Genomic DNA, 23,136 nt, shown 5'->3' with positions numbered 1-23,136 from the left:
CTTAGTTGTGAAGGAGAGGCTCGCGCTTTGCGATTGAGCACTGAAGGTTTTCCCGTTTGTTTGCTTCGCATGCGGACAGCTTAAGACCGGCGCATATGCAATGCAACCAACATTGAAACCTTTTTAAATAATGTTAGACGAAGTTTAATCATCAAACAACAATGTTGGATTTTGTTGCGTGTGTTGATATAAAATAATTCGAAATCGTGCAACAAAAATGCCACACCTTTTTATTTGAAACTTTGTGACGTCGCAGGACTTTTTCATGAAATTGACGTCAGAACTTTTTTCGTTTACAAATAGCAGTGTAGAGTCTTCTCTAATCCGAGTTTTCTACGCTTGTCAAACTTAGCGCGAGACTTTTTGTATCGAAGGTGGATAGGTTTTCCAGCCGCGGCGTTCAAATTTTAGAAACCTTAACATATGTTACTGGGCTAGCGTTACAGACATTTTTCATAAACTCATTTAGTATAGTAAGATTACGCAATTATACGCAGCAGAAGAATTATTTTTGCCGGTATGTCCGGTAAAAAAGGTGGAAAGATCTTGGAAATCCGCAAGAAATGTTTTTCCGAAAATGAGAAGTTTTAGCCATCATACCATACCACACCTGCTCAAACAGACCCAAAAAAAGAACTTTGACCATTAATTATCCGGAAAAAGAACTCCTAAAGAAGCTGGATTGTGCACGGAATCAGCGTTCCAACGAGCAGCAAGCCGAAAAGTTTCCGCGAATGGCAAATTCCGCAAATTTATCAAAAATCGCCTCTGTATAGTTTACAATCTAAGAGAATGACTCCTCAGAGACCAGCATGTGTCGCGCCTTCATTGAAATTCCCGATAGGAAAGTTTGAGATATCAAGCGACAACTGAAGAGAGAGAATAAAAGGATTATGTGTTGATGAAAATCAAAGCATTAACCAAGACAGCATTCCAAAGTAGAACCATGCTGATATACATGTCATAGTGTCAATTTCAAATCGAAAACATTGCCAGAGACACAACCAACCGTTATAAACATACAATTCTGTCATTTTTTTTCATAACATCTACCTTAGCATGATATTGTCCTTTCTTAAACAGAGAATGTCTGTAAGTCACATTTACAAGTCTCCACAACAGTTGTATAACCTTCTCGCAAAACACTCCGCGAAGGAGTGTATCTGCACCGATAGAGATAGAGATCCAATACCTTGGCTATTTGAAGCACTCCATCACGGAGGCGTTCCTAATGAATCAAGAAGTGACTTTATTGACTAGATTTCTATTGTTTAGCACATAGTTGTGATTTGTGGGTATGAGAGCATAATACTAGTTCCTTCTCTATCTCTCTCTCTCTCGTTTTGAAATGAACTGTTGTTGTTTTGACTAGCCGGCGGTAAGAAACTATCTATCTGATAAGCGCATTCGAGAGAACAAAGTCCGAGAATGTTAAACTGATTGAGTGCTAAGAGCTTAAAATTCGTTTTGCAAACATTACTGTCAAGAACTGGGTACAACAAGTATTCTAACCAAATTGATTGGTAACAACAGCAAGAAACAAATTCAAGGCAACGAGTAAAGAGTAATAGTTCTAACCATTAAAAATAATGCCTCAAAATAATATACTCCAGTCATTGCTGAACAAAGTTACACTCCATCATGTATCATATTTAGCTCTTATCACAAAAACAAGCATGACCCCGAAATTACACATCACGCCATTTCTCCATGTCAAATAACACTCATCACGTTGAGACCGTTGATCACGACAAATTTTCACGCCTACCTATATCACGCACGAAAGATTCCCCACTCACACCATAACTCTAGGTTCTGGAGGAAGGACTCTTGGGTGACTCTGTATTTCCCACAAGTGCTTCACCAGAAACCAAATATTCTATTAAAAAACGAAGTTTAATGCATTGCTATAAAAGTGTCACCGTCAGAGAACAAATCATACTGACTCCTTAAAGTCTAAAACGTCTGAAAATCTCCAAGAGACATCATCAAAAGAATTTCAAAACTTTGAACCATTTAGAATATGTAAATGGGAGCTAGGCCACAAGAAAGTTAAACATTTTAGAAAGCCAATCATTATATAAATCGATTATAATGATCTGGTGTATAATTTATGAAAACAATTTTTTCTTTGCATGACACAAACCTCTAAGCTTTCCTTACATAGATCGTGTTACGCTCGCTGTCCTTTGAGGTTGCAAGTTGGTGTATGTGGACCCAACGAGATCTAGTTAGATCTTAGTAGTACCCGTCTATTCTGCAGACTCTATGTTCACTCTATTCTGCCCAACTGGATAAGAATTCGAATCTATAGACAATGTTCTAGCCGTGTTTAGAGTTTAAAATCAATGTACAACGAAAAGAAAAAAGAAAAGAAAACAGGAGCTAGGACCAATAAAGATTTATCATACACTGGATAAACGACTCATAAAACGATGGAAGTATTGTATTTCCATTGTTTCAGAAAACAATTGATGTTCTAGCTTTGTCCGCAAAGGACAACTGTCATGGCGGCTCGAAGATGTCTGATTTTTAAAAATGTTTATCAGTCTTATTTTTAAAAAGTTCTCCAGCTCTTTCTTTTTGTACATTTGCAGAAAAAAAAGTTTGAAAGTAAGGCTAGCATTCCAAGCCGGATACATTTGTGAAATCTAATGTGAGAAAAACATCATTAGACAAATGCTTATAGGGACACAAAATTTTCAATTGGACGAAATATCTTTCCAAGACTGTCCCCAGAAGAGCTGAAATATAAGACTTGAGTGTCTTGGCTCCATTGTGGTATGAAAATCCTTTGGAGGCACGTGGTGGCAAGGTGGTTTTTTTGAGGTTGAAGTTTGAAAATTTCCGGTGTCAACATTAAATTTTTTATACACAACACGTCTTTTGCATCTTTCTCACAGCTTGAAACGTCATAACGACTTATAATTATCAATTAAGTGGAAGAATCTGACTCTCACAGGAAAGTTTTAAGTCTCTTTTGGGAATTGGATGAGTGATTTTGTGAAAATGAGTGAAAAATCATTTAATGAGGGAAGGAGAGTGAACAATAATATCATTACTACGGATATAGCTAGTACACAAGAAATCGGCAAAAATCTGTTACTTGTATATCCAGTGTATGATAAATCCTTGCTAGGACAATTTACCACTTAACACCAATGCTGTTTATGATTTCAAGTAGACTACTGCTCTCACTAGCCGAAAATGAGGAAAACTAGGGCCTATTAATCAATTCTTATTTAGCTATTACAATTAAAAAAGACTAGATTCCAGTCTAAAAACAAATGGAACAAAAACCAAGATCTTGAAATTTCTGCCGATCACTGTTACAAAAATTGACGTCACAATTTTCAAAAACAGTTTGAGACACTTGCACGACTTCATTGTGACCAAAGAAAAAAAAACATCAACACACAACATACACAAGACTAGTTTGATTGCAAAGATTTATCAGCAAAAAGGAAGAAAAATGAGGCCTGAATTGGGTGCTCAAATTACGCTATCTTTTCTGGCGCATCTCAGCATATTCTTTGTGGCAAATCAGTTCCTAAACTCGTCAGGTAAGATAACACGAAATATTTCCTGTTTTGGATAAGGAAAAAAAACTACTACTGCGACTAATCGTGTAGTCTTATTGTATTAGATCTTTATTATTCCATGGGATTATTGCATCTGAATGCAACCGCAGTCTTTAAAAGTACTATTTAATTCGATTTCTTTTTTCTTGCAGAGTTTCCACGTTTCGATATCGCAATCAACACAACACAAATTACAGACTCTAGCATCACCGTTTTCTGGAAGATCACCAAAGATAGCCCAAACATTGAACTAATTAAAACTGCTTATGTCAGCATTTACAGTTTAGAAATTGAAGATTTGACTTTCCGATCAAGACCTTTCAATAACATAACGTATGGCGAGTATCGGTTAACAAATTTACAACCCAAAATGAAATACAATATTTGCATTATTTTGCGGACCCTGAATGAAATGGAAGTGAGCAAATGTGTTGGTGCAAAGACAGGAATCATATCAACAGGTTTGACATATTTTATTTCTAGGATTTTCTGGACTAATCTATTCTGGAGTGACCTGATTCTGGAGTAACCAGAAACTTTTATCAACCCTTATTTGAACTAAATATGACAAAACAAGAATGGGTAAAATTGTGAAAGAGGGTGCTTGTAGTAAACCACAGTAGTATTATTATACTACTGTGGTAGTACTACTGTGGTACTACTGTACTATATTAGTATTAGTATTATATGAGAATCAAAATGCAAACATATCATAAATCTTCCGGCTTTCTGCAAGTACTCCCAATCTACAAGTACACCTTACGCAGTTCACTTTTAAAAAGTCTGAGTCGATCAGTTTTAAATTCTTTTTGTTCCGTCAATCAATCTGACGACTGATCAAAAAAATGCTTTTCCGTGTTTTTGTTTTTCATATTTTGCGAAAGAAATCACGTTTTAAACCACTACCATTGATAGTTTCAAACAACTAACTCGATATTAAGCGAACTGCTTATACTCATCGAGCGATTTGTATGTTTTTAGTGGTTGGCCTTACTAGGCCCTTTTCCACTATTTAGTAATTTGAGGTGTACAACACTCAATGTAGGAAGAGGTTAAGTAGAAAGAATTGGTAGGTGGATAGTATGTAATAGGTTTGGATTGTGAATAGATTTTGGATACTATGTGACATGTCGTTAGAAGGTGTTTAGGTCTTTTATGACAGAAGAGGAGGGGTTTTGGTGTGTGTGGATGAAAATGTAGATTTTTATTTGATTTTAGACATGGATCTTATGATGAAGAAAGTTATGATTGTCAGAGGTGTTTTGGCTTAAGAAGCAGAGATAAAGATAATAGGTGTGTGTGCATGAAGAAGAAGATTTTTTTTTGACATCGATAACTTTTTTTTTTTTTTTTTATGGGTTGTGACTAGAGATAACTTCATGAGGAGTTAAGAGACGATCAAAGCCATTGAAGAACACTTCGTTGATGTGATAGACGTTGTTTTTGGGATTTGTTTTGGCCTGAGTTAGCCAAGATTTAGCTAAGTTTTTTATTCTGTGATTGATTGATATGACTCTGCTGGAGTCTTGGAGAGTGGAGATTCTAGTGTATCTAGATTGATTGGTAATAATTCTTAGACATTTGTTTTGAAAGATTTCAAGTTTGTTTTGGTTTGATTTAGAGAGATTACATAGCATGGATGAACCATATTCGAATATTGGCCTGATGAGTAAGATGTAGGCTTTACGTTTGGCATTTAGATTGAAGTTTAGGTTGTTCATTCGAATGAGGTAATCGAGTTTTAGATGAGCTTGAATAATCTTTTTTGTGATGTGAGAGTTGAAAGAGAGATGGGTATCTAGTAACATGCCAAGAAATTTGGTTTCAGTCTTTCTGGTGATTTGTTTGTTTTCGATGGTGTATGCTGTATTGGCATGAATACCTTTACAAATGCTAAGAATGATTGTTTTTTTGATGTTTATTTTCATTCTCCACTTATTGCACCAGATCAGTATATCATTAATCAGTTTTTGGAGATGAGGATTAGCTTTGGCAACTCGTTTGTCACCTTTGTGGAGTTGTGCCATAAGGGCTAGATCGTCTGCAAACTTGGATTGTTTGACTTTAGGATTGGTGGGTATGTCCACGACGAAGAGGATGAATAGAAGTGGGCTGAGACAGCTCCCTTGCGGGACACCGTTCTCAGGAGTGAAGATTGTGCTCTTTTGGTTTCCATTTTGGATAAAACACCTTCTATTCTCTAAGAAACTTTTGACCATAAATAGATCCTCGTCAGGCATTCTGAGGGCTTTCAATTTGTATAGGAGGCCTTTGTGCCAGACCTTATCAAATGCTTTTTCGAAGTCTATGAATATTGTATCGGTTTGATGGTTTCTGTTGAAGCCTTCATAACAGAATTGGATGAGTTGGTATAGTTGATCATTAGTGGATCTTTGTTCCTGAAGCCTGCTTGGTTAAGATCAATTTTGTTGTTGTCTTCAGCCCAGAATCTGATTATATCTGCTATAAGGGATTCAAAGATCTTACCAAGCTGGTTGAGTAGAGAGATAGGTCTATAGTTTGAAGGATCTTGTTTATTGTCTTTTTTGTGTAACATTTTGATTCTGGCAATCTTCCAGTTGTCTGGGAAGAAACCATAGTTATAACAAGAATTAAAGATGATGTAGAGAAGATCTGTCAGCGAAGGTTCGAGGTACTTTATAAGTATGTTTGTCACTCCATCTGTTCCTGGTGACTTTTTTGTTCTTTAGTTTTTTAATTTTTTTTCGTATTTCAGCTTTCTCGATGAAGATTTGTATAGGCTTGTGATAGTTGTTGAAAGAGTTATACCAGCGATTGACAGTATTTTCATGCTCAATGTCGTGTACTGGGTTACCTTTAAAGATACTTTCTTGGTTCTTCCTAAAAACCTCAGCAATATCAAATTCAGATGTTTTGGTAGAGTTATCTGAGGGATCTGTGATATGTGAGATGATATCTACTTTTTTCTTTCTGAAAAGATTGTTGAAGGATTTCCAGGATTTTCTGGTGTCTCCTGATTGAATGTTGTTTATTTGTTCGAGAAGTTTTCTTTGTTCTGACTGTTGGATGTCTCGTTTGATCTCCTTAGAGATTCTATTGACATTTCTTTTGTCAATAGCGTTTCTCGTTCTTTTAAAGATTTTAATAAGTTTTCTTTTTTCCTTTATTTTATCTCTGATGTTTTTACTCAGTACCTGGTTACTAGTGGTTATGGTTTTTGTTGGTATTTCGTTTTGGATGTCTGTTATGGTAGACTCGATACTAGTGATAAGGTTACATAGCCCTTGTCTAGAAAGATCATCGGTATTCAGAGATGAAAGACGACGATTGGTCTCTGTCCAATCTACTTGGTGGTATAGTGGAATATTTCTGGTGAATTTGGGTTTAGAGAGACTAGCGTCGATTTTGAATAAAATAGGGAAGTGGTCACTTCCTATATCTTCAAGTTGAGTAGGTGAAACAGATTTGATATATCTATGTCTAGATTTCCAGAGTGCTAAGTCGATCATGCTTTCGTTATGAGGAGGAGTATGGCTTTTGAAAGTTGGTTTATCGTGGAAAGATGTGGATATGTTATCACTAGTGATAAGGTCAAAAAGTTTTCTTCCTCCTGGGTTTTCTGATGGGTCTCCCCATGCTCTGTGTTTACAGTTAAGGTCTCCTACTAGAATAGATGTATCAGTGAGTAGTTTCGAAATTTCTATGTCCAAGTTGTCTGTTTTGGGGTTATAGTATGAGATGAGTTCTAATGGTTTGTCATCATGAATGAACTTAGAAATTATATATTCGTTCTTTTTCAGAGTGGCCACCTTTTCAGTTTTTGAGTGTTTGATAGTGTCTCTGAATGCTAAGATGATTCCCCCATGACAGTTCATGGGTCTTCGAAAGTCTTTTACCTTGTATCCTTCGAAATCTATTTTTGGAGGTCTATTTATATAGAGAAAGGTTTCCTGAATCGATATAAAATCAGGGTTGTGGGTTTGAATGAGATCTAGTAGTTGTGTTTTTTTTGATTGGATACCTTGGATATTTAAATGAAGTATGGTAAGGATCATGATGGTAAAATATCCGAATTGCTGAGAATATGGAGATATTATGCAGATGAATTGTTTCTAGCTCGTGCAGGCTTTTTGACGAAGCCACAGTTGGCCATTAGTTGGTCTAAACTGTTTGTTTCAAGTTGTCTACTATACAGAGCAGAGATGTAGGATTTAAGCTTTGTCTGTGCTTTTGTTTCATCGTTGCAGTTTCTGGCAAGGTTCCAGATACCTATAGAGAGAGTCATAAGAGCTTCTGGTAGTTCCTTTAATTGAGAATGTTGGTTTTGAGTCTCTAGTAGAGTAAGCTTGTCTTCAAGTTGATTTATTTTATTGACTTGGTCTTGCAGATTTTTGTTCTCTTTTTTTAGGTTATTGTTTTCTTCTTCTAAGGCTTTAATTTTCTCCTCTAGACTGGTGATTGTCTGGGAGTTTTTGTTGATGTTGGATTGGTTATCTTTGGAAATTTTAGTGATATTAGCATAGGAAGATGTGGACGTATCAGAAGTTATATGGTTTACTGCTTGAGCAAGGTCTTTGATTTTTCTATTTTGTTTTGCTTCTTTCTGTTGAAGAAAAGCTTTTTCCATTTCATCTCTATAGGAAGGGCATCCTTTGTAATAAGTACTATGGTTGCCTTTACAGTTAAGACATTTTTTGGTTTTGTCTTTTGGGCATGATGGTCTAGAGCAATCCTTTTTATGGCAATCTGTGCAAATTTTTTCTTCACAAGAATTGTGTTTTTAAAGGAATGACAGGATTTGCATCTAAAGATGTAATTCGATAAAGGGTCATACTGTTTGGCATAAGCAACTTCGTGGTTTATAGGAATTCGTTTGTCTACATGAGATTTGCATTCAAGGTCTTTTGTTGTGAATACTATGGTGCTGTTGTATGTTCGTTCAATATGAAGGATTTCAGTTTCTAGGGTGGTCTCTATTGAGGTTTTAATGTCTGAGATGTCAATTTCTTTGTTTACTTTCATTAGGCAATAGGAATTGTGATCGATAAAGTTTTTAGTAAGCGTGCATTTAATATAGTCATACATCCAGTTTTCTTTCGATAAAACTTTTTGGATATCTTTGCGGTAAATTTTAAGAGTAGTTCCTTGTTTTAGGTCTCTAGCATTAATGATTAGTGCATTTTTGGAGAGCTCATTAAATAGTTCTGTTGTATCTTTGCGTGCATTATCATTCTTGTATCTCGTGGGTATAAATATTGTTGGTTCAGTGTTTTGGTTTTGTTTTTTGTTGTTTTCGTTTTCAGTTGGAGATTGAAGAGGCCTTTTTTGTTGTTGTGTGTTTGGGGGTGGGGTTTGGGGGTTTGCTGTTGCAGGCATGCTGCCAGAGAGTCAGGGTGACTCAGCCTGGGTGGTTTTGATGACCTAACCTAACCCTAACCTTAACCCTAACCCTAACCCTAACCTAAACCCTAACCCTACTTGTGTTTTTTTCCAAACGGTTTTTTCCAAACGGAAGAAAGAAAGACGTGAATTTATGGCTTAATTAGACGCTTTCAACACTTAAGTGATTAACGCATCCACGAAGAAAAAGACGAGTCTCAGTCTATGTCCGGTTTCGACATTTAAGTGATTAACCCGGCCCGGTAGAAGAAAAAGATTTTTCAAACAATAACTTGATAAATATTTCTGGAAGTAAACTTCCAGAGGGTTAGATTTTTGAGATCTAAACCTTGTACCCGTCGAGGTCATGTAGGTTTTCTCCGGTACCTTCAGTCACAGTCAAAAGTCCGAGGATCTTATGACGGAGGGTGTTAGTCTCAGACTGAGGTAACGTTTACTCGCCACGTTTGTCCGCACTAGAAACTCGTTTGTCCGCAATTCGTTTGTCCGCACTATACGTTTGCCTGCACCACTGATAATTGATAGTTTGTTTTACCAAGACTTCCTTATACTCATCAGTGCAGTCAAAACTTTTCTAGTGACAAAGGTTTATACCAATAAATTAGACCAGCGCAGGAAGCTATAGTCAGGTTGATAGCACTACTAAAATAATAGGCTTGCTGCTCATCCTCTAGAGTTTCTAGATAGGAGATATAGAGGCCTGTGATTTCGACTACTAAAAGATACTTTTTTCTAATACTTGATTGTGACATATGAATCAAAGTAGACACGTCATTGAGATTTTAAAAACCCATTTGCGTGAAAACGGATAAAGCAAAGATAACCCAAGAAGCGATTGCAATATAGTTTTCGAAATAGAGAGTAGGAAAAGGGATACTACTTAGAGTAATATTTATTGTTTACTATATGAGAGAGAAGAGGTGGAAAAACGAAGAAGAAAATAAAAAATTTTGATTAAAAAGTTGAAAGTTTGAGAGTTGTTTGAAGAGTTTTTTCGTTGAAGAAACGTCATCGCTTGTCGAAGGGGGGAGGTGGGCGAAATCCATCAAAAGAATCTCTCAATGAACTCTTCTTTCCTCTCTTTTGATGACATAGTCTAGAACGGTGACTGGTCGCAATAAAGTCAAAACTAGTTTAACCTTTTCCGGTGGCCAGTAAAGAGTTGCCTCATGTTTTTAACATTTTGGCCATCGAAGCCCTATGTTCTTATATAGTTTGTTCTTATAAAAAAAGTGTAAACAATACACGCGTTATTTTTATTCTTATTCCCCAGGATCTCGTTTCAAGTTGTTACACGGGCTAACGTCGACAGGAGGTGGACACACCGGTCAAATCATTTTCTATTTGTTGCTTGTGGGAAGCGTCTTTTTCGGAGCATCATACTTTTCGTACCAAATCTACAACAATGCACTGAATGGCGGTAGACGGAGACGAGGAGAGAATGTTGGAAAAGAAATGAGTTTTGTTTCGTTCAGTGACATGTGCACTGAAGGTGATGATGGAGATGATGATTTTGATGTCAACATTAGAAGGTTTGTTTACGTTATAATTGTCTATTATATTCATGATTGATAATGCACCATTGCAATGTCTTCTGACATTACATCGCGGACCCTATTAGCTCATTGGTTGTAAGTGACGTAAAATCAGGCAAGCAGCTGTTGGGTCCGTGGAAGACATTGCAAGGGTGCATATCATGAATACATGAATACCCAAGAACCTATACTCTTACAAAACCCTACCCATGAACTCTATAACCCCTAATCACACAAGAGGAATGGGTCAGAGTTCACGGGGGATTGAAATGTATGTATGGCGAAGAGTCCTCGTGCTCTCCATACAACATCATGAGACTTTTTTCTACCTTTAAGAGGTCTTTAAATTAAGACTACCTTAAGGGTATAAATTTTCGCGGGGATTATATTTCGCAAATTTTCGCGAATTTCGCCTTTTTTTCGCGAAATATAATCCCTTGCGAAAATTTTCAAACTCTCATCTCACGCTAAATTCGCGAAATTTAATCCTCGCGAAAATTAAGTTTTTTATGCTAAAAATTCTTTCAGCTAATAAACTATCTTAAATGAGTCCCCATTACTCGAATGTCTCTATAATTCGAATAAATTTTCATTCTTCGTAGCCGTTCGAGTTATGGAGACTCGACTGTACACACAAAATCTCGTAATCAAACTAACGAAAAATGTTTTCACTGAAAAAATTCGCCAATTCGCGAAATTAAATCCTCGCGAAAATTTACAGTCGAAGTTAGTCGCAAAAAAAAGTTATAATTAAATTATTTTGCGAGGGAAGCTGTCTCGCGAAAATTAGTTGCCGCGAAAAATTATTCCCTTAAAGGCCGGTCTCTACTTGCGCGCACTTCAATCGCATATTTTCGAGCAAAGCTTCCACGCTATTGGTCAAAAGAAAAATGAAGCAACTCTATTGGCGCGATCTGACGTAACGGTTGAAAAAAGTTGAAATGTGTTCAACTTTTTTTTCCAGCGCACGCTACATTTTTATGACGTAATCTTTTTTCCAAGCAAAAAGGATTGAAGTCAAAAAGTGCGATCACAGCGCGCGCAAGTGGAGACCGGCCTTAAAGCTATCATGAACGGGCCATATAATTCTAACAACAAAAGAGGGTTGTGTTTGTGTTTACTGGGGTCGAATGTTGTAAAACTGTACTGGGTAATAAGTACACTTGACGTCACTCAATCCTTGTAATCTAGAACCCAATTCCCTTTCACGTAGCTTTTTGTCCAGTGATTCATAGGTTTAAGCATACAGAAACAGGCACTCGTCTAATTTGTTCCACCCTTTACTAAAACCTTTTTACAAGAATAAAAATAGTGGTCGTCGAAATTGGCGAAATTTTTAGACGGAAAATGGTAAAAGAAATTGTCAGCAAAAAAAACATCTTATCATTCCTAAAGAGAACTTGAAAACCAAGATTATAGATTTCCTCCATGTTTCTGATATCTAGAATAAGTGAACAAAATAGTCAAATGCTTACTTCATTTTGAGGTTTTCTTTTTAAAGATAGGAGCTTACGTTTTAGCGGTAATTGACACACCCATAAAGATTTGACTAGTCATGTAAAGAGTATTAAAAACCTATAAATATCTTCTCAAAAAGAGCTTTAAAACAATCACCAAGGGCCCGGTTGTTCAAAAGTCGATTATGTTACGGTAACGGCCACATCACGGTTGAAGATTGAAACGAAATAAGATCTGCTTTAGATGGCACACTTTTAAACCTGTATATTCAAAGGGCAGAAGGCCATCTTTTGACCTCCGTGCAATGACTTCTTTCAATCTTTTCAAGCAAGGATTTTAACTGCCAGCTTTCTGCCTACTCAAAAAATTGGAAAAACAGGGAACAAAGGTCAGTTTCAACCAGAGCTAAAGCTATTCTCTTAGTCAATATTAGGAACTAACATCAAGCCTAGTGTACCTCGTGTATAAGCAGATTTATGTATATAGCCTTTTAAGGAGGGCGAAGATCTAAAGGAGGAGTTCCGACAGTTCTGAAACGCAAAATCAATCAGAGTCAGTCAATCAAAAACTAACCGTCTCCATCGCAGAAAAACACAGAAACATACACACTCGCTACTTCCAACTCAAGTGAACTTTCACCATTACTGTACGAGAATTATGTTCCGTTGGAGTTTTTTTAAATCTCTCCGAAGAAAGTAAATTACACAGCGTGACCTCTCGATAATAAAGTTACAAAACAAAATGGTGGTCAGCCAATAAAATTGCGATATTGACCTCTCGACCTTGCGAATTACGTGATAGACCCTATGTGTGATCAAAGTGCGTCGTTCATCCAAGTAAAAAACACTCATCCAAGTGAAAAAGAAATCAGTAAGGTTTCCTCGTTAAAGAGATCCAAAGCCCATGAAAACATCTTTAGTACAAGCATGTAGCAAGTACAACACAAAATACGAGTCTATATAAAAAATAAAAATACTTTCTTTTACAAAGTCTTAGATTAGAAGAATTACGTAAACTAGGGGGAGAAGAAAAACCAAGAGATTTCAAAACCACAGAATCTCGATGATGACATTTTTGGATGATCACTCACTTATGCTTTTCATACAAAACTCTGTTGAAATTGTCTAGATCATTCTTAAGTAGAGCCCAGTAAAGCTATTGTGCAGTGCACTCTTCATAGTTCGAACCTCTATAACTCGAAATGTTCCTTCAGCTAAAAATGTCTTATAAACTAGCCTCAACAACTTGAAATTTCCTCAACTCGAATAAAGTTGTGTACCCCGTGCTTGTTTGAGTTATAAAGACCCCCTGTAGTATTTTTGTTTGGGTGACAGAGGCAACAGAAATTTTCCCTATCATATTAGAGAACGTATTACTTCGACAAACCTTTAAGAATTATCTCTCTTTTTGGCGCTGTAACAAAAAAATCTCAGAGATACAAACATCATTACTCATGCATTATTCATGATACTGGCGAAGAAATACTTCAGAAAAAAAGAGGAAAAAATTAAAAGATATAGATTTCAGTCTAAAATTTTACTCTACCTGTATATTATATTACAAAGTATTGGAATATGAGTCTCAAGTGGTCCCTAAAATAAGGACATCAAAAAAGTTTGTCTGAGTAATACAACGCCAATCACTCCCATATTATTTTTCTTCCCAGCCCATCATCGTATCAATTCAAGTGATATCACATCACCTTACACTCTATTCTCTTCTTTCTCTCATTTTTTTCAGTGTAGAACAGGAATCTTTCACTTGAAATCGAAAAAAATCTCCAGTTTTCTCTTTCCCCCTCTCTCTCCTTTTTATCTGGGAGTAGGAGGTAAGACGTATAAAATCTCGAACTGTTTTATTCCTGGTAAGTGGGCGGGTGACGTCACATAATCACAACAAGAGATGTCTCAATATTCTGTGATCCGATGTAAACACATCATTCATTGTTTAGTCTGTTACTTATTTGGGACATCACCCCTCTTGGCCTCGAAACATCTCTACAAAAGCGACAATAAAGGACTTAACTTAATGTTCTTAACTTTTTGAGTTTCAAGCCTAAAAATGTTCCTAACATGTTCTTATTTTGGCCATCGAAGCCTTATATTCTTATATAATTTGTTCTTATAAAAAAACTTGTATCGTTATTTATTCCAAACAAAATTTCTCTGATAACCGAATACTTCCTATTCACATACGCGCATTGCAGCGCTTTAGTTCTTACTTTCAAAGTTCAAAGACTCTTACCAAATAAGCCCCCCTACCAAATACTGTTTACAAAAATCCAAAACATTAGCCTGTCGCCACACTTTACTCCGGTAAGCAAAAACAGCGCACAGTGTTTCAAAATGGTTTCCGGGTCAATGGATCTTTTTGCCCCGAAGGAGAAACTTTCTATGATAACGGTGTTCCTATGATAACAGCAGACTTAACCACACAACGTCAATGTAATTCAATAATCAAGTTGTGAAACAGAGGAAAGAAAGAATCCTTGTTCTATACCATTGACAGAAATTTTATCTCAGATAAGAAAATAAAACCTAAACATAAATAAATAAGAGTACCTTTTTACTGTGCTCCAAGTGCGGTTTATGAAGCAAGTTTGTTACTAAAGAAAATGAAAGAAGCATTTTAAGAAATCTCGATAAAACCAGTCCCCCGGTGCTAGGGGAAATTTTGCAAAAATATCGCGAAAGGAGCGAGCGCGAAATTTTTTCGATATTTCTCCATTTTCTAGGGCTAAAAACTACCATTTGTATGGTAAAAAGGGGAAAGAGGCGCTGAAATCAGTGTTGTGAAAAGCCTTTTTGCGCCCCCCTAAAAAAACACGAAAAAAACACCACGCTGATGCACATATCCTCTTCCAAAGGTCAAGATGTCACAAGATGATCTGTGAAGGTTGGCATATTAAACTTTCTAGCAAGGACATTTGACTAAAACGGGCTCTCTTCTTTCGTCTGAGGCCCAATTCAACTTGACGGAGAATATGTATCCGTGTTTAACTTAACAATCTGGCAGGGAGGGAGCGCTATGGACCCGTATAAGGAATACCAAAGAAGAAGGAAATTTCACAGCCGTAATGAGTAACCAGGACCACTGCACGCTAATGACGACTTACTATTGGTCCAAAATTTTGAAGATTTTTGCGTCTATCCAACCGGCAGTCGTTACTAGAGCGCAACCAGTCCTGATTACCCAGGATTCATTTCGACTGTGAAATAGCATATACTATATCATTATTGAAACTTCCAAAGCACAAGCTTGAAAATTAACCATACCTGTTCATTTTCAGTTCATGCCTTTGTAAACGAACAATCAGGTGCATCCAGTCTAAAAGGAAAGTCAAAGTTGTGAGTGATTGGTCTAGAAACTGCACTTTATTGAATTCATTTTCTCTTTATTTAGACAACAAATGGAAGAACCACTCATCACCGAGGAAGATAAAGAAATCAACACTTAAAGTTTTGAAACCTTAGTGAATGAGGCCAGGCTGAAGGACTCCGTGTCGCCAATGGACCTCTCGTTGCCTAGTTATTTTGTAAGATATGTTTATTAGGGCTAACAGTGTCTTTACAGGCTAAGATAGTGGCTTAAGTCTTAGGTGGGTCACTAGTAAATAAACTTCCAGTAATGAATAATTTAGTTGAACTTATAAAACCTTGCCTGAGTGAGCAGATGCTTGTCTTTTCTATGCAATTTCCTATCATTTTGCAATTTCATTTTCTAGACAATTATTTTCTATCCATTTTGTAACTAGTATTTCACATCTATTATAAAAGAAAGTATGTATGAATTTATATAACCTATACAACGATCTATTTTCTACTTCTACTAGGTAAGTTACAGTAGGCAAACAGCCTTAACCAGTGTTGAAATCTCAGAGTAAAAACCCCAGCTGGATGGGATATAAGGAGCTTCATTTCCCATCCAAAAGTTTCAGCTTCAGCCCCTTCACAGCTTTGAACTCAATGCGAAAATCCCATTGAAGGAGCTCAACTGGACTAATAGACCTTTTCATAAATTACGTCACTTGTCTCGTTTTGAAATTGTTACCAAGTTGATTAACTCCCAGCGGATTTTATTGAAACTATTTTCTATTAAAAAAAAAATTTAATGTCTTAACGGACATAATCACCATGGTAATTGTTGGAATACGAGGCAAGTGATGTTCGTGGCGTAATTTATGAAAAGGTCTATAGATCAACAGATTCTTTAATAAGTCATGTTAAAAAGGTGACATAAGTACAGGGTATCAACGGACATTTCTCCGGAAATGCTTCATTCCAAACTCGTAACCAACGTCGACATTTTTATTTAAAAAATTACTTTTTTCAGCTAAAGGTATTCTAAAAATCAAAAAAATATTAATTTCTGGGCTTTGATATTGCAAAGTCTACACCTAAAAATGTTACGGCGATACAAAATTAATTTCAAGTAGACGTGAAATAAAGAGTAGAATTTTACAAATACCAAACAATAAAAATTTCAAATCCCAAGCCAGCCAAAATGATCATTTTCCCTTCGATCTCTTTTAAAAATTGAGTTGTTTCATGGTTTCGGCTAGCTTTGGGTCGCATGCACCGATTGTTGCTTTAGCCTGTGATCCTTCTTCAGGTGCTTTTTGTATGACGGGTGTCAAGCCTGTAATATCATTTCTCTTCAATTTATCAAACTTATCTTTGAATTCAGACAAGATTGTTTGATTTTTGAATTTTGCGGCGATGAGAAGATCTTCCGCTTTCTCTTCACTAATATCTTGGAAAGCCATCCACGTGATCGTTAACTCGTTCGTTTTGAACGGTTCCAAAGTCATCTCCTCCACCAAGAAATGATTGGCGCACAATTTCCTCACCTGATCACGACGCATGACTAATCGAGCTTTACCGTTGCCTCGATGTCTCAGAATCTTCATTTCACCGACACCGCGTTCTCTCCATTTCTTGTCAGCGAACCGATACAATTTACATCTTTGGTTGAAGAAGCAATCTTCCTCTTCTTCGCCGCTTGTTACGGCAACCGTTGACAATTGAACAATCGGCTCTACGTAAACGTCATGATCGTCTTCTCCTTGAGCACCTTCGTCTTGATTGCCTGCGCCGAAAAGTGTTCTACCGGCACCAGAAAATTGTTGACCGGCATTGCTGGTGAAACCTGACTCTCCGCTTGATGCAAGGGAAGCAAACGAAAGATTACCTGAAAAAGATGCAATAAAATTTTCAAAATTGATTCTGTGAATTTGACTAAATTTTCTACAATTCTTATATACCTTATCGGGGAAAACTTCGTCGGGGAAAAGTGACGAAATTTTGGACAAGTGACGAATATTTTCCCCGACGAAAATTTTCCCCGGCCTTAATGCGTTTACCAACTACCAGCAAGTGACGAATTTTCCCCCAACGAAAATTTTCCCCGACGAAAATTTTCCCCGACGAAGTTTTCCCCGATAAGGTATATCCATTGAAATGCTTATTTCACACAACAAGTATAAGAACTATGAGGAAATTTTTAGCGCAATGAAGAGTTTTTAAGGGAGCCTTCGCAATTTAAAAGAAATTGACAGTATTACCTAAGCCACCACCAAAGATTGATTGAGGCACGTCAGGCGAAATCTTGCTGGTTTCTTCTTCCGCTTGATTTGATGTGAACACTTCTTTGAAATTCTCCGCAATGACCATAGATTGGTATTTGAAGGCATATTTATCTGTGGTGAATTGACCAGGGATATGAACTTCAACCATGGTCGGTTCTCCTTGACGAAATTCGGCTGACATCTTCTTGGTGATTTTCTTTTCGTAACAAACGTTATCCTCTCGAGATAACAGTAAAATTGAGTGATTCTCGTTGGTTGTCAAGATCAAAGCATTCACATCATTTGCTGTTTCTGCAACCCACTCTCGAGACAAAGTCATGAATTTGAAAATCTCAACTTTTTCTTCGAATAACGTTGTCTTGAACTCTGCGGCATCGAATTGTCGGATTGGTTTGAAAAGTTCATCGGTTCTTGGTGCTACATCTGCTCTTCGGTTACCGGAACTTTGGTCACTTTCCTCGTCAGACAGCGATATGGGTTGATTCACTTCAGTTTTTTCGCCTTGGCGGTTGAAGAATGACTTAGGCAACAAGAGATCTTGAGCCTTGTTTTGATCAAGTGATGAAGCCTCTTTCGTATACGTCAGAATGATATCGCGCGGTCGCTCGGTCATGGTGCCGGAGTCGACCATCGATGAGCTGTGAACAAAAAAAGCAAGCAAATCAGTAATTGATCAGTTTGAAAATATCATGACAATTTTTCAATCACCTTCTATTCATGATATGCACCACTGCAATGACTTCACAAAATTATGCAACTTTTCTGTTTTTGTTCCACCCAATACGTCACTTTTTCTATTGTTTAAGTGACGTATTGGGTGGGAAATTTTAAAAGTTCTCAGAAGACTCTCCAGTGGCGCATATCTTGAATTGAAGCATAAAGATTTTACGTTTTAGAGGCGACAGGTCGCCAATAAAAATCAGTTACAACACAGAGTATAAGTTTTGTCCAACCATTGACGGATAACACTGGCAAAAAATGTTGAAATAGTTAATAAAAGCTTACCTCAAAGCTTCTGTCTTAGTTGGACGTTGTCGTAGTTGAACGGTGGGCTGGTTGTAGAATGATATTGGCAACAAAAGCATGCGTGCTTTCTCACGTAAATCATGCGTTGGTTTAGCTTCGTACGTTAACGTAAGTTCGTCGTCATCCACGTGCTCCCGTAAAGCCGGGTTACTATCCTCATCTTCTCCGTCGGAAACCACGATCACGCTCGACTCACTTGCGGCCGCTACACTTTCCTGTGCGTCCGCTGCTTTCTTGAAGACCTGAGCGAATTGACTCGCAATTTCTTCATCCTTGAAACGAGCGGCGAACATCATATCTTTTGGTTCGTCATCAGAAATATCGCCGAGTGATTGCCATATATAAGCTTTATTGGACCCTTTCATTGGATTCAAGTCGGTTCCAGGCCTAATATTATGATTAGCGCATAATTTATGAATCTGGTCACGCCTCATGATCAAACGGTGGTTACCAGTCTTCTTGTTCAATAAGATTTTCAGCTCTCCCACACCGCGCTCTTTCCATTGATTCGCGTCGTAGCGGAACAGTTTACATCGGTTAGCGAATAAACATGATTCGTTCTCTTCCCCCGTGCTTTGTGTTTTCAGTTGCGATAGAGACACGAAGGGGGAGAACTCGACGTTAGCCTCTCCTTCTGGGTCGTACTCTGAAGAAGTAGGGGGAGTTGGGACTTTCCATTTGGATTTTGTCGGTGATGGTGTTTTAGCGGTTTTTGTTTGTTCAAAAGTAAAAGAGAATTCAGCGTTAGCGAAAGCAGAGGTTACGCCTGAGAATGTGTCTTGGGTTGAAAGATCGTCAACACTACTGGCATTCGATAAAGATGGTTTTGGGTTTGCGCCGAAAGAGAAGAGATTTCCAGTATTCAGACCAGTGGGTATCCATGAATTAGATTTCTTTGTGTCTGTAGTTGGAGTTGGTAGACCTTTTGGGACAGCAAATCCGTCATTTTTTGGTGTTTGAGCTGTGAAGGTAGACGGGAAACCAGTTGGAGCTTGGAAGACATCTTTTTTGGGTGTTGTTTGTGCTTTAGGTGTGGCCGTTTGTCCCCAGCTGAAAGTTGAAGGAGATTGTGTATTGGATGGTACAGCAACTGAAAAGGGGAAAAGTTTGTTTTCCGTTCCTCTAGAAGCCGCAGCTGCATTGAAATTAATGGGTTGAGAGAATTCTTCGGGGTTCAATTTAACGACCGGTGTTTTTTGACGCGGATGTCCGCATTCTCGACATTTGTCTCGGTGTCCGGCGTTTTTTATCAAACATACACACTCCCAGGTGTCCGGATCTGCTTTGAATTTATCCTCAGCAGGAGGTGTGGTTTTCGGACGAACGTCTACTTTCAAACTCGATTTGAAATTATCGTTTTTGTTAGGAGTGGTTGATGACGAGACTTGATCTTGTTGAACGGGGTCATCAGTTGTGTTTTGACCGAACTTAAATCCAGTGGATGTTGGTTGTTGACCAAAAGTAAATCCAGGGTTTGGTGTTCCATTCAAAGCTTCGCCAGATGATGTTGGTGTTCCGAATGAAAAATCACTTGATTGATTGGAATCTGCGGGTTTTCCTCCAAAAGAAAAGCCACTTGATTGGTTGGAATCTGCGGGTTTTCCCCCAAACGAGAAACCACTTGATTGGCTAGATTCTACGGCTTTTCCTCCAAAAGAGAAGCCACTTGATTGATTGGAATCTCCGGGTTTTTCTCCAAACTTAAAACCACTTGATTGACTGGAATCTACAGGTTTTCCTCCGAATGAGAAACCACTTGATTGAGTGGCATCTGCGGGTTTTCCTCCAAACTTAAAATCACTTGATTGGTTAGATTCTACAGGTTTTTCTCCAAACTTAAAACCACTTGATTGATTGGAATCTGCAGGTTTTTCTCCAAACTTAAAACCACTCGATTGGGCAGAATCTGCAGGTTTTTCTCCAAACTTAAAACCACTTGATTGGGTAGAATCTGCGGGTTTTCCTCCAAACTTAAAACCACTCGATTGGGCAGAATCTGCAGGTTTTTCCCCAAACTTAAAACCACTTGATTGGCTGGAATCTGCAGGTTTTCCTCCAAATGAGAAAGCGCTTGCAAAACCAGAATCGGAAGAAGGAAATTTGAAGGTACCGCCAGCGCTTGTCATCGAGCTTGAAGAACTTGCAGTAGCACCCTTTGGAGCATTAGGGTTAGGTGTTTCACAGGATTCACAAACCATAGCTTCTTCATTATTGGAGACCATACAAGTATCACATTCCCAGGATCCAGCAGCTGGAGCAAGTTTTCCAAAAACGTTATCTCCTCCTTTGGCAAAACTGAACGTCGGTTGGGCAGGAGGTTGTTGCGTTGGAAATAGTTTTGGTTTTGGGGTTTCCTTTGGTGTTGTAGTCGGTTTGGGAGTTTCACATGATTCGCATTCTGTCACCTCTTTAGTGTTTTCAATGAGACAAGCATCACATTCCCAAGAACCTTCTCCTGGAGTGAATTGTGAAAAAGGGTTGTCTGATGTCTTGGCGAAACTGAACGTTGGTTTCTGTTCTGTATTTTCAGTTGTTGAGGATACTTTACCGAAAGAAAATCCAGATGATTGTTCAGGATCAGCTTTAGATGCTCCACCAAAAGAGAAACCAGAGCTTTGAGAATCGTTCGTCTTAGATCCGAAAGAAAATCCACTCGCAGGTTGACTGCTGGTTGAAGTGTTACCGAACGGAAATCCAGCAGTTTGTTGGTTGGTTGTTGTGTTGGTGCCTCCAAATGAAAAACCGGAACTTTGTTGCTGATTGCTTCCTGAGTTACCGAAGGAAAATCCTGAGGAGGCCGTTGTTGAAGAAGGCTGGGCGCCGAAAGAGAAGCCTCCCGTAGTAGAGACAGGCTTTGTATCTGTCTTAGGGGCGTTCGGATTGGCGGTTTCACAAGAAAGACACTGTGGTACTTCTTCTTTGTTTTCTACAAGACATGTTTCACACTCCCAAGCTCCTTTTTTGGCTGCGAATTTTGAAAAAATATTCGATGTAGGAGCTGTTGGTTTAGCTTCTTCGGTAGCTTTGTGTCCTAATGAGAACGCTGGTGCAGGCGCGCTGGTTGCTTGGTTACCATTTGGTGATGTAAAAGAGAAGCCGTTCATGTTTGAGAACGCGTTTGATGGACCATTTGTTTGGAAAGAGAAGGAGGGCGATTTGGAGACTTCAGGAGTCGCTTTTGTAGCATTAGGAGTTGTCGGTTTGACTTGTGGTGATGGAGAGGTTTGTGGCTTCGCTTTTTGAACTGGTGTTGAAACAGTTGCACTTTTACCACCAACGATTTGAATACATTCATCAAATTTCTCTTTGAATTCTTTCGCGATTTCCGATGTTTTGAATTTGGCGCAAAAATATTCGGGTTTTTGTTCTTCTTCACTGAAATCAGCTTGTGTGAACCAGGTCCACTGTTTGTCTGATTTTTCACTTAGCGGTTTGACTTCCATGGTGGAAACCACCGCATGGTTTGCGCATAGCTTGTGAACCTGATCTCTTCTCATCAACACACGACAACTATTCTGTCCTTTCGTTCTTGTTAATTTGAGAACACCGAGTCCTCTCTCCTTCCATTGTTTGTTCTCAGAATCGAATCGATACAACTTTGATCGGTTTTCAAACATAGTTGTTTCGTTTTCTTCACCAGTAACTACGCTATCTAGCTTAGAAACTTGCACGATCGCTTCAACGTGGATATCGTCATCTTCCTCATTGTTGAAATAGCCTGGTGATTTCGGCTCTTCGGAGTTCTTCTGCTTGTCTACATCTGATGTTGTTTCGACAGCAGGTTTGTTGGCTTCAGAGCTACCAAGTGAAAGAGAGGAGAACGGGCTAGGTGCACTTCCCTCATTATCCAAAGCCGATTGAACTGTTTGATTTCCACCACCGAAAGTGAAATTACCAAAGGGTGATGAGGAGGCAGCAGGGGCGGTTGATTTGGATGCACCAAAACTGAACGAGGCGAATGGGTTTGGTGGTTTACTATCTATTTGATCCCTTTCTTTTGGTGCGACGGCTGAAGACTCTTCTTGTTGCTTAAGTTGTTCTTTTGCCTTCTCCTTGGGTGCTTCAATCGATACTTTAGACATCGTCTGTGTGATTTGGTCCGCTTCTTTAGCCTCTGATCCAGTTTCTTGAGCTTGAAGTTCATCAGCGGCTAGTTTAGTCTCCATAAAACCTTGACAAGCAACAAACTGTTTCTTGAACTCCTCAGCAATGTCTTTGTTTTTAAACTTGACGCAGAATTGAACAGGTTCTGGCGGAACGCCCTCCGAATAATCCGAAGGCGTAAACCAAATCCAAGAGACGTCTGACGTGTTCAACGGTTTTAGCTCCATGTTGGGCATGATTGCATGGTTGGCACACAATTTGTGGATTTGATCACGTCGCATGAGGACTCTACAGTATCCTGTCTTTGTGTTCTTTGTCAGTTTGATGTCACCAACACCTAATTGAATGAAAAATGAGAAGATTTGTAAATTTGAGGACAGTAGAAAAACATTAACTACTGTAATATGCCTATTGCAGCTATTAGTAGAAGATTGCTTATGTAATTTAAAGATTCGGGTTCAGT

The 23,136-nt window shown here is 38.2% G+C and overlaps 2 protein-coding genes across 2 annotated transcripts in view; one reads left to right on the top strand and one right to left on the bottom strand.

Moving 5' to 3' along the window:
- The first annotated feature begins 3,374 nt into the window (after window positions 1–3,374).
- Window positions 3,375–15,606, top strand: LOC136807387 (uncharacterized). The gene is made up of 4 exons (XM_067063966.1): window positions 3,375–3,563; window positions 3,734–4,042; window positions 10,237–10,495; window positions 15,359–15,606. The coding sequence occupies exons 1-4, from the start codon at window positions 3,473–3,475 to the stop codon at window positions 15,411–15,413; spliced, it is 714 nt and encodes a 237-aa protein (XP_066920067.1). The 5' UTR covers window positions 3,375–3,472; the 3' UTR covers window positions 15,414–15,606.
- A 639-nt stretch (window positions 15,607–16,245) lies between these two features.
- LOC136807385 (E3 SUMO-protein ligase RanBP2-like) overlaps window positions 16,246–23,136 on the bottom strand; it is a 34,676-nt gene continuing 27,785 nt past the window's right edge. Inside the window, exons 35-37 of the mRNA XM_067063964.1 lie at window positions 18,549–23,010; window positions 17,520–18,181; window positions 16,246–17,146 (exon numbers count right to left, since the gene is read on the bottom strand). Of these exons, the coding sequence (XP_066920065.1) occupies window positions 16,485–17,146; window positions 17,520–18,181; window positions 18,549–23,010 (5,786 nt within the window). The 3' untranslated portion in view covers window positions 16,246–16,484. The remainder of the gene's footprint in view (window positions 17,147–17,519; window positions 18,182–18,548; window positions 23,011–23,136) is intronic.

This window comes from Clytia hemisphaerica, unplaced genomic scaffold (genome assembly GCF_902728285.1).
Source record: "Clytia hemisphaerica strain Z4C2 unplaced genomic scaffold, Clytia hemisphaerica genome assembly, whole genome shotgun sequence".
Lineage (NCBI taxonomy): Eukaryota > Metazoa > Cnidaria > Hydrozoa > Leptothecata > Clytiidae > Clytia > Clytia hemisphaerica.
The sequence above is the reverse complement of the archived record's forward strand: the minus strand, read 5'-3'. Positions and strand labels throughout refer to the sequence as shown.

What these genes read in the sequence shown, in the direction of transcription:
- LOC136807387 (XM_067063966.1), top strand. Translation starts at nt 3,473, where the DNA reads ATGAGGCCTGAATTGGGTGCTCAAATTACGCTATCTTTTCTGGCGCAT. An exon ending in TCAGTTCCTAAACTCGTCAG is followed by an intron (nt 3,564 to 3,733) that starts GTAAGATAACAC and finishes TTTTTCTTGCAG; the next exon opens with AGTTTCCACGTTTCGATATC. An exon ending in GACAGGAATCATATCAACAG is followed by an intron (nt 4,043 to 10,236) that starts GTTTGACATATT and finishes CTTATTCCCCAG; the next exon opens with GATCTCGTTTCAAGTTGTTA.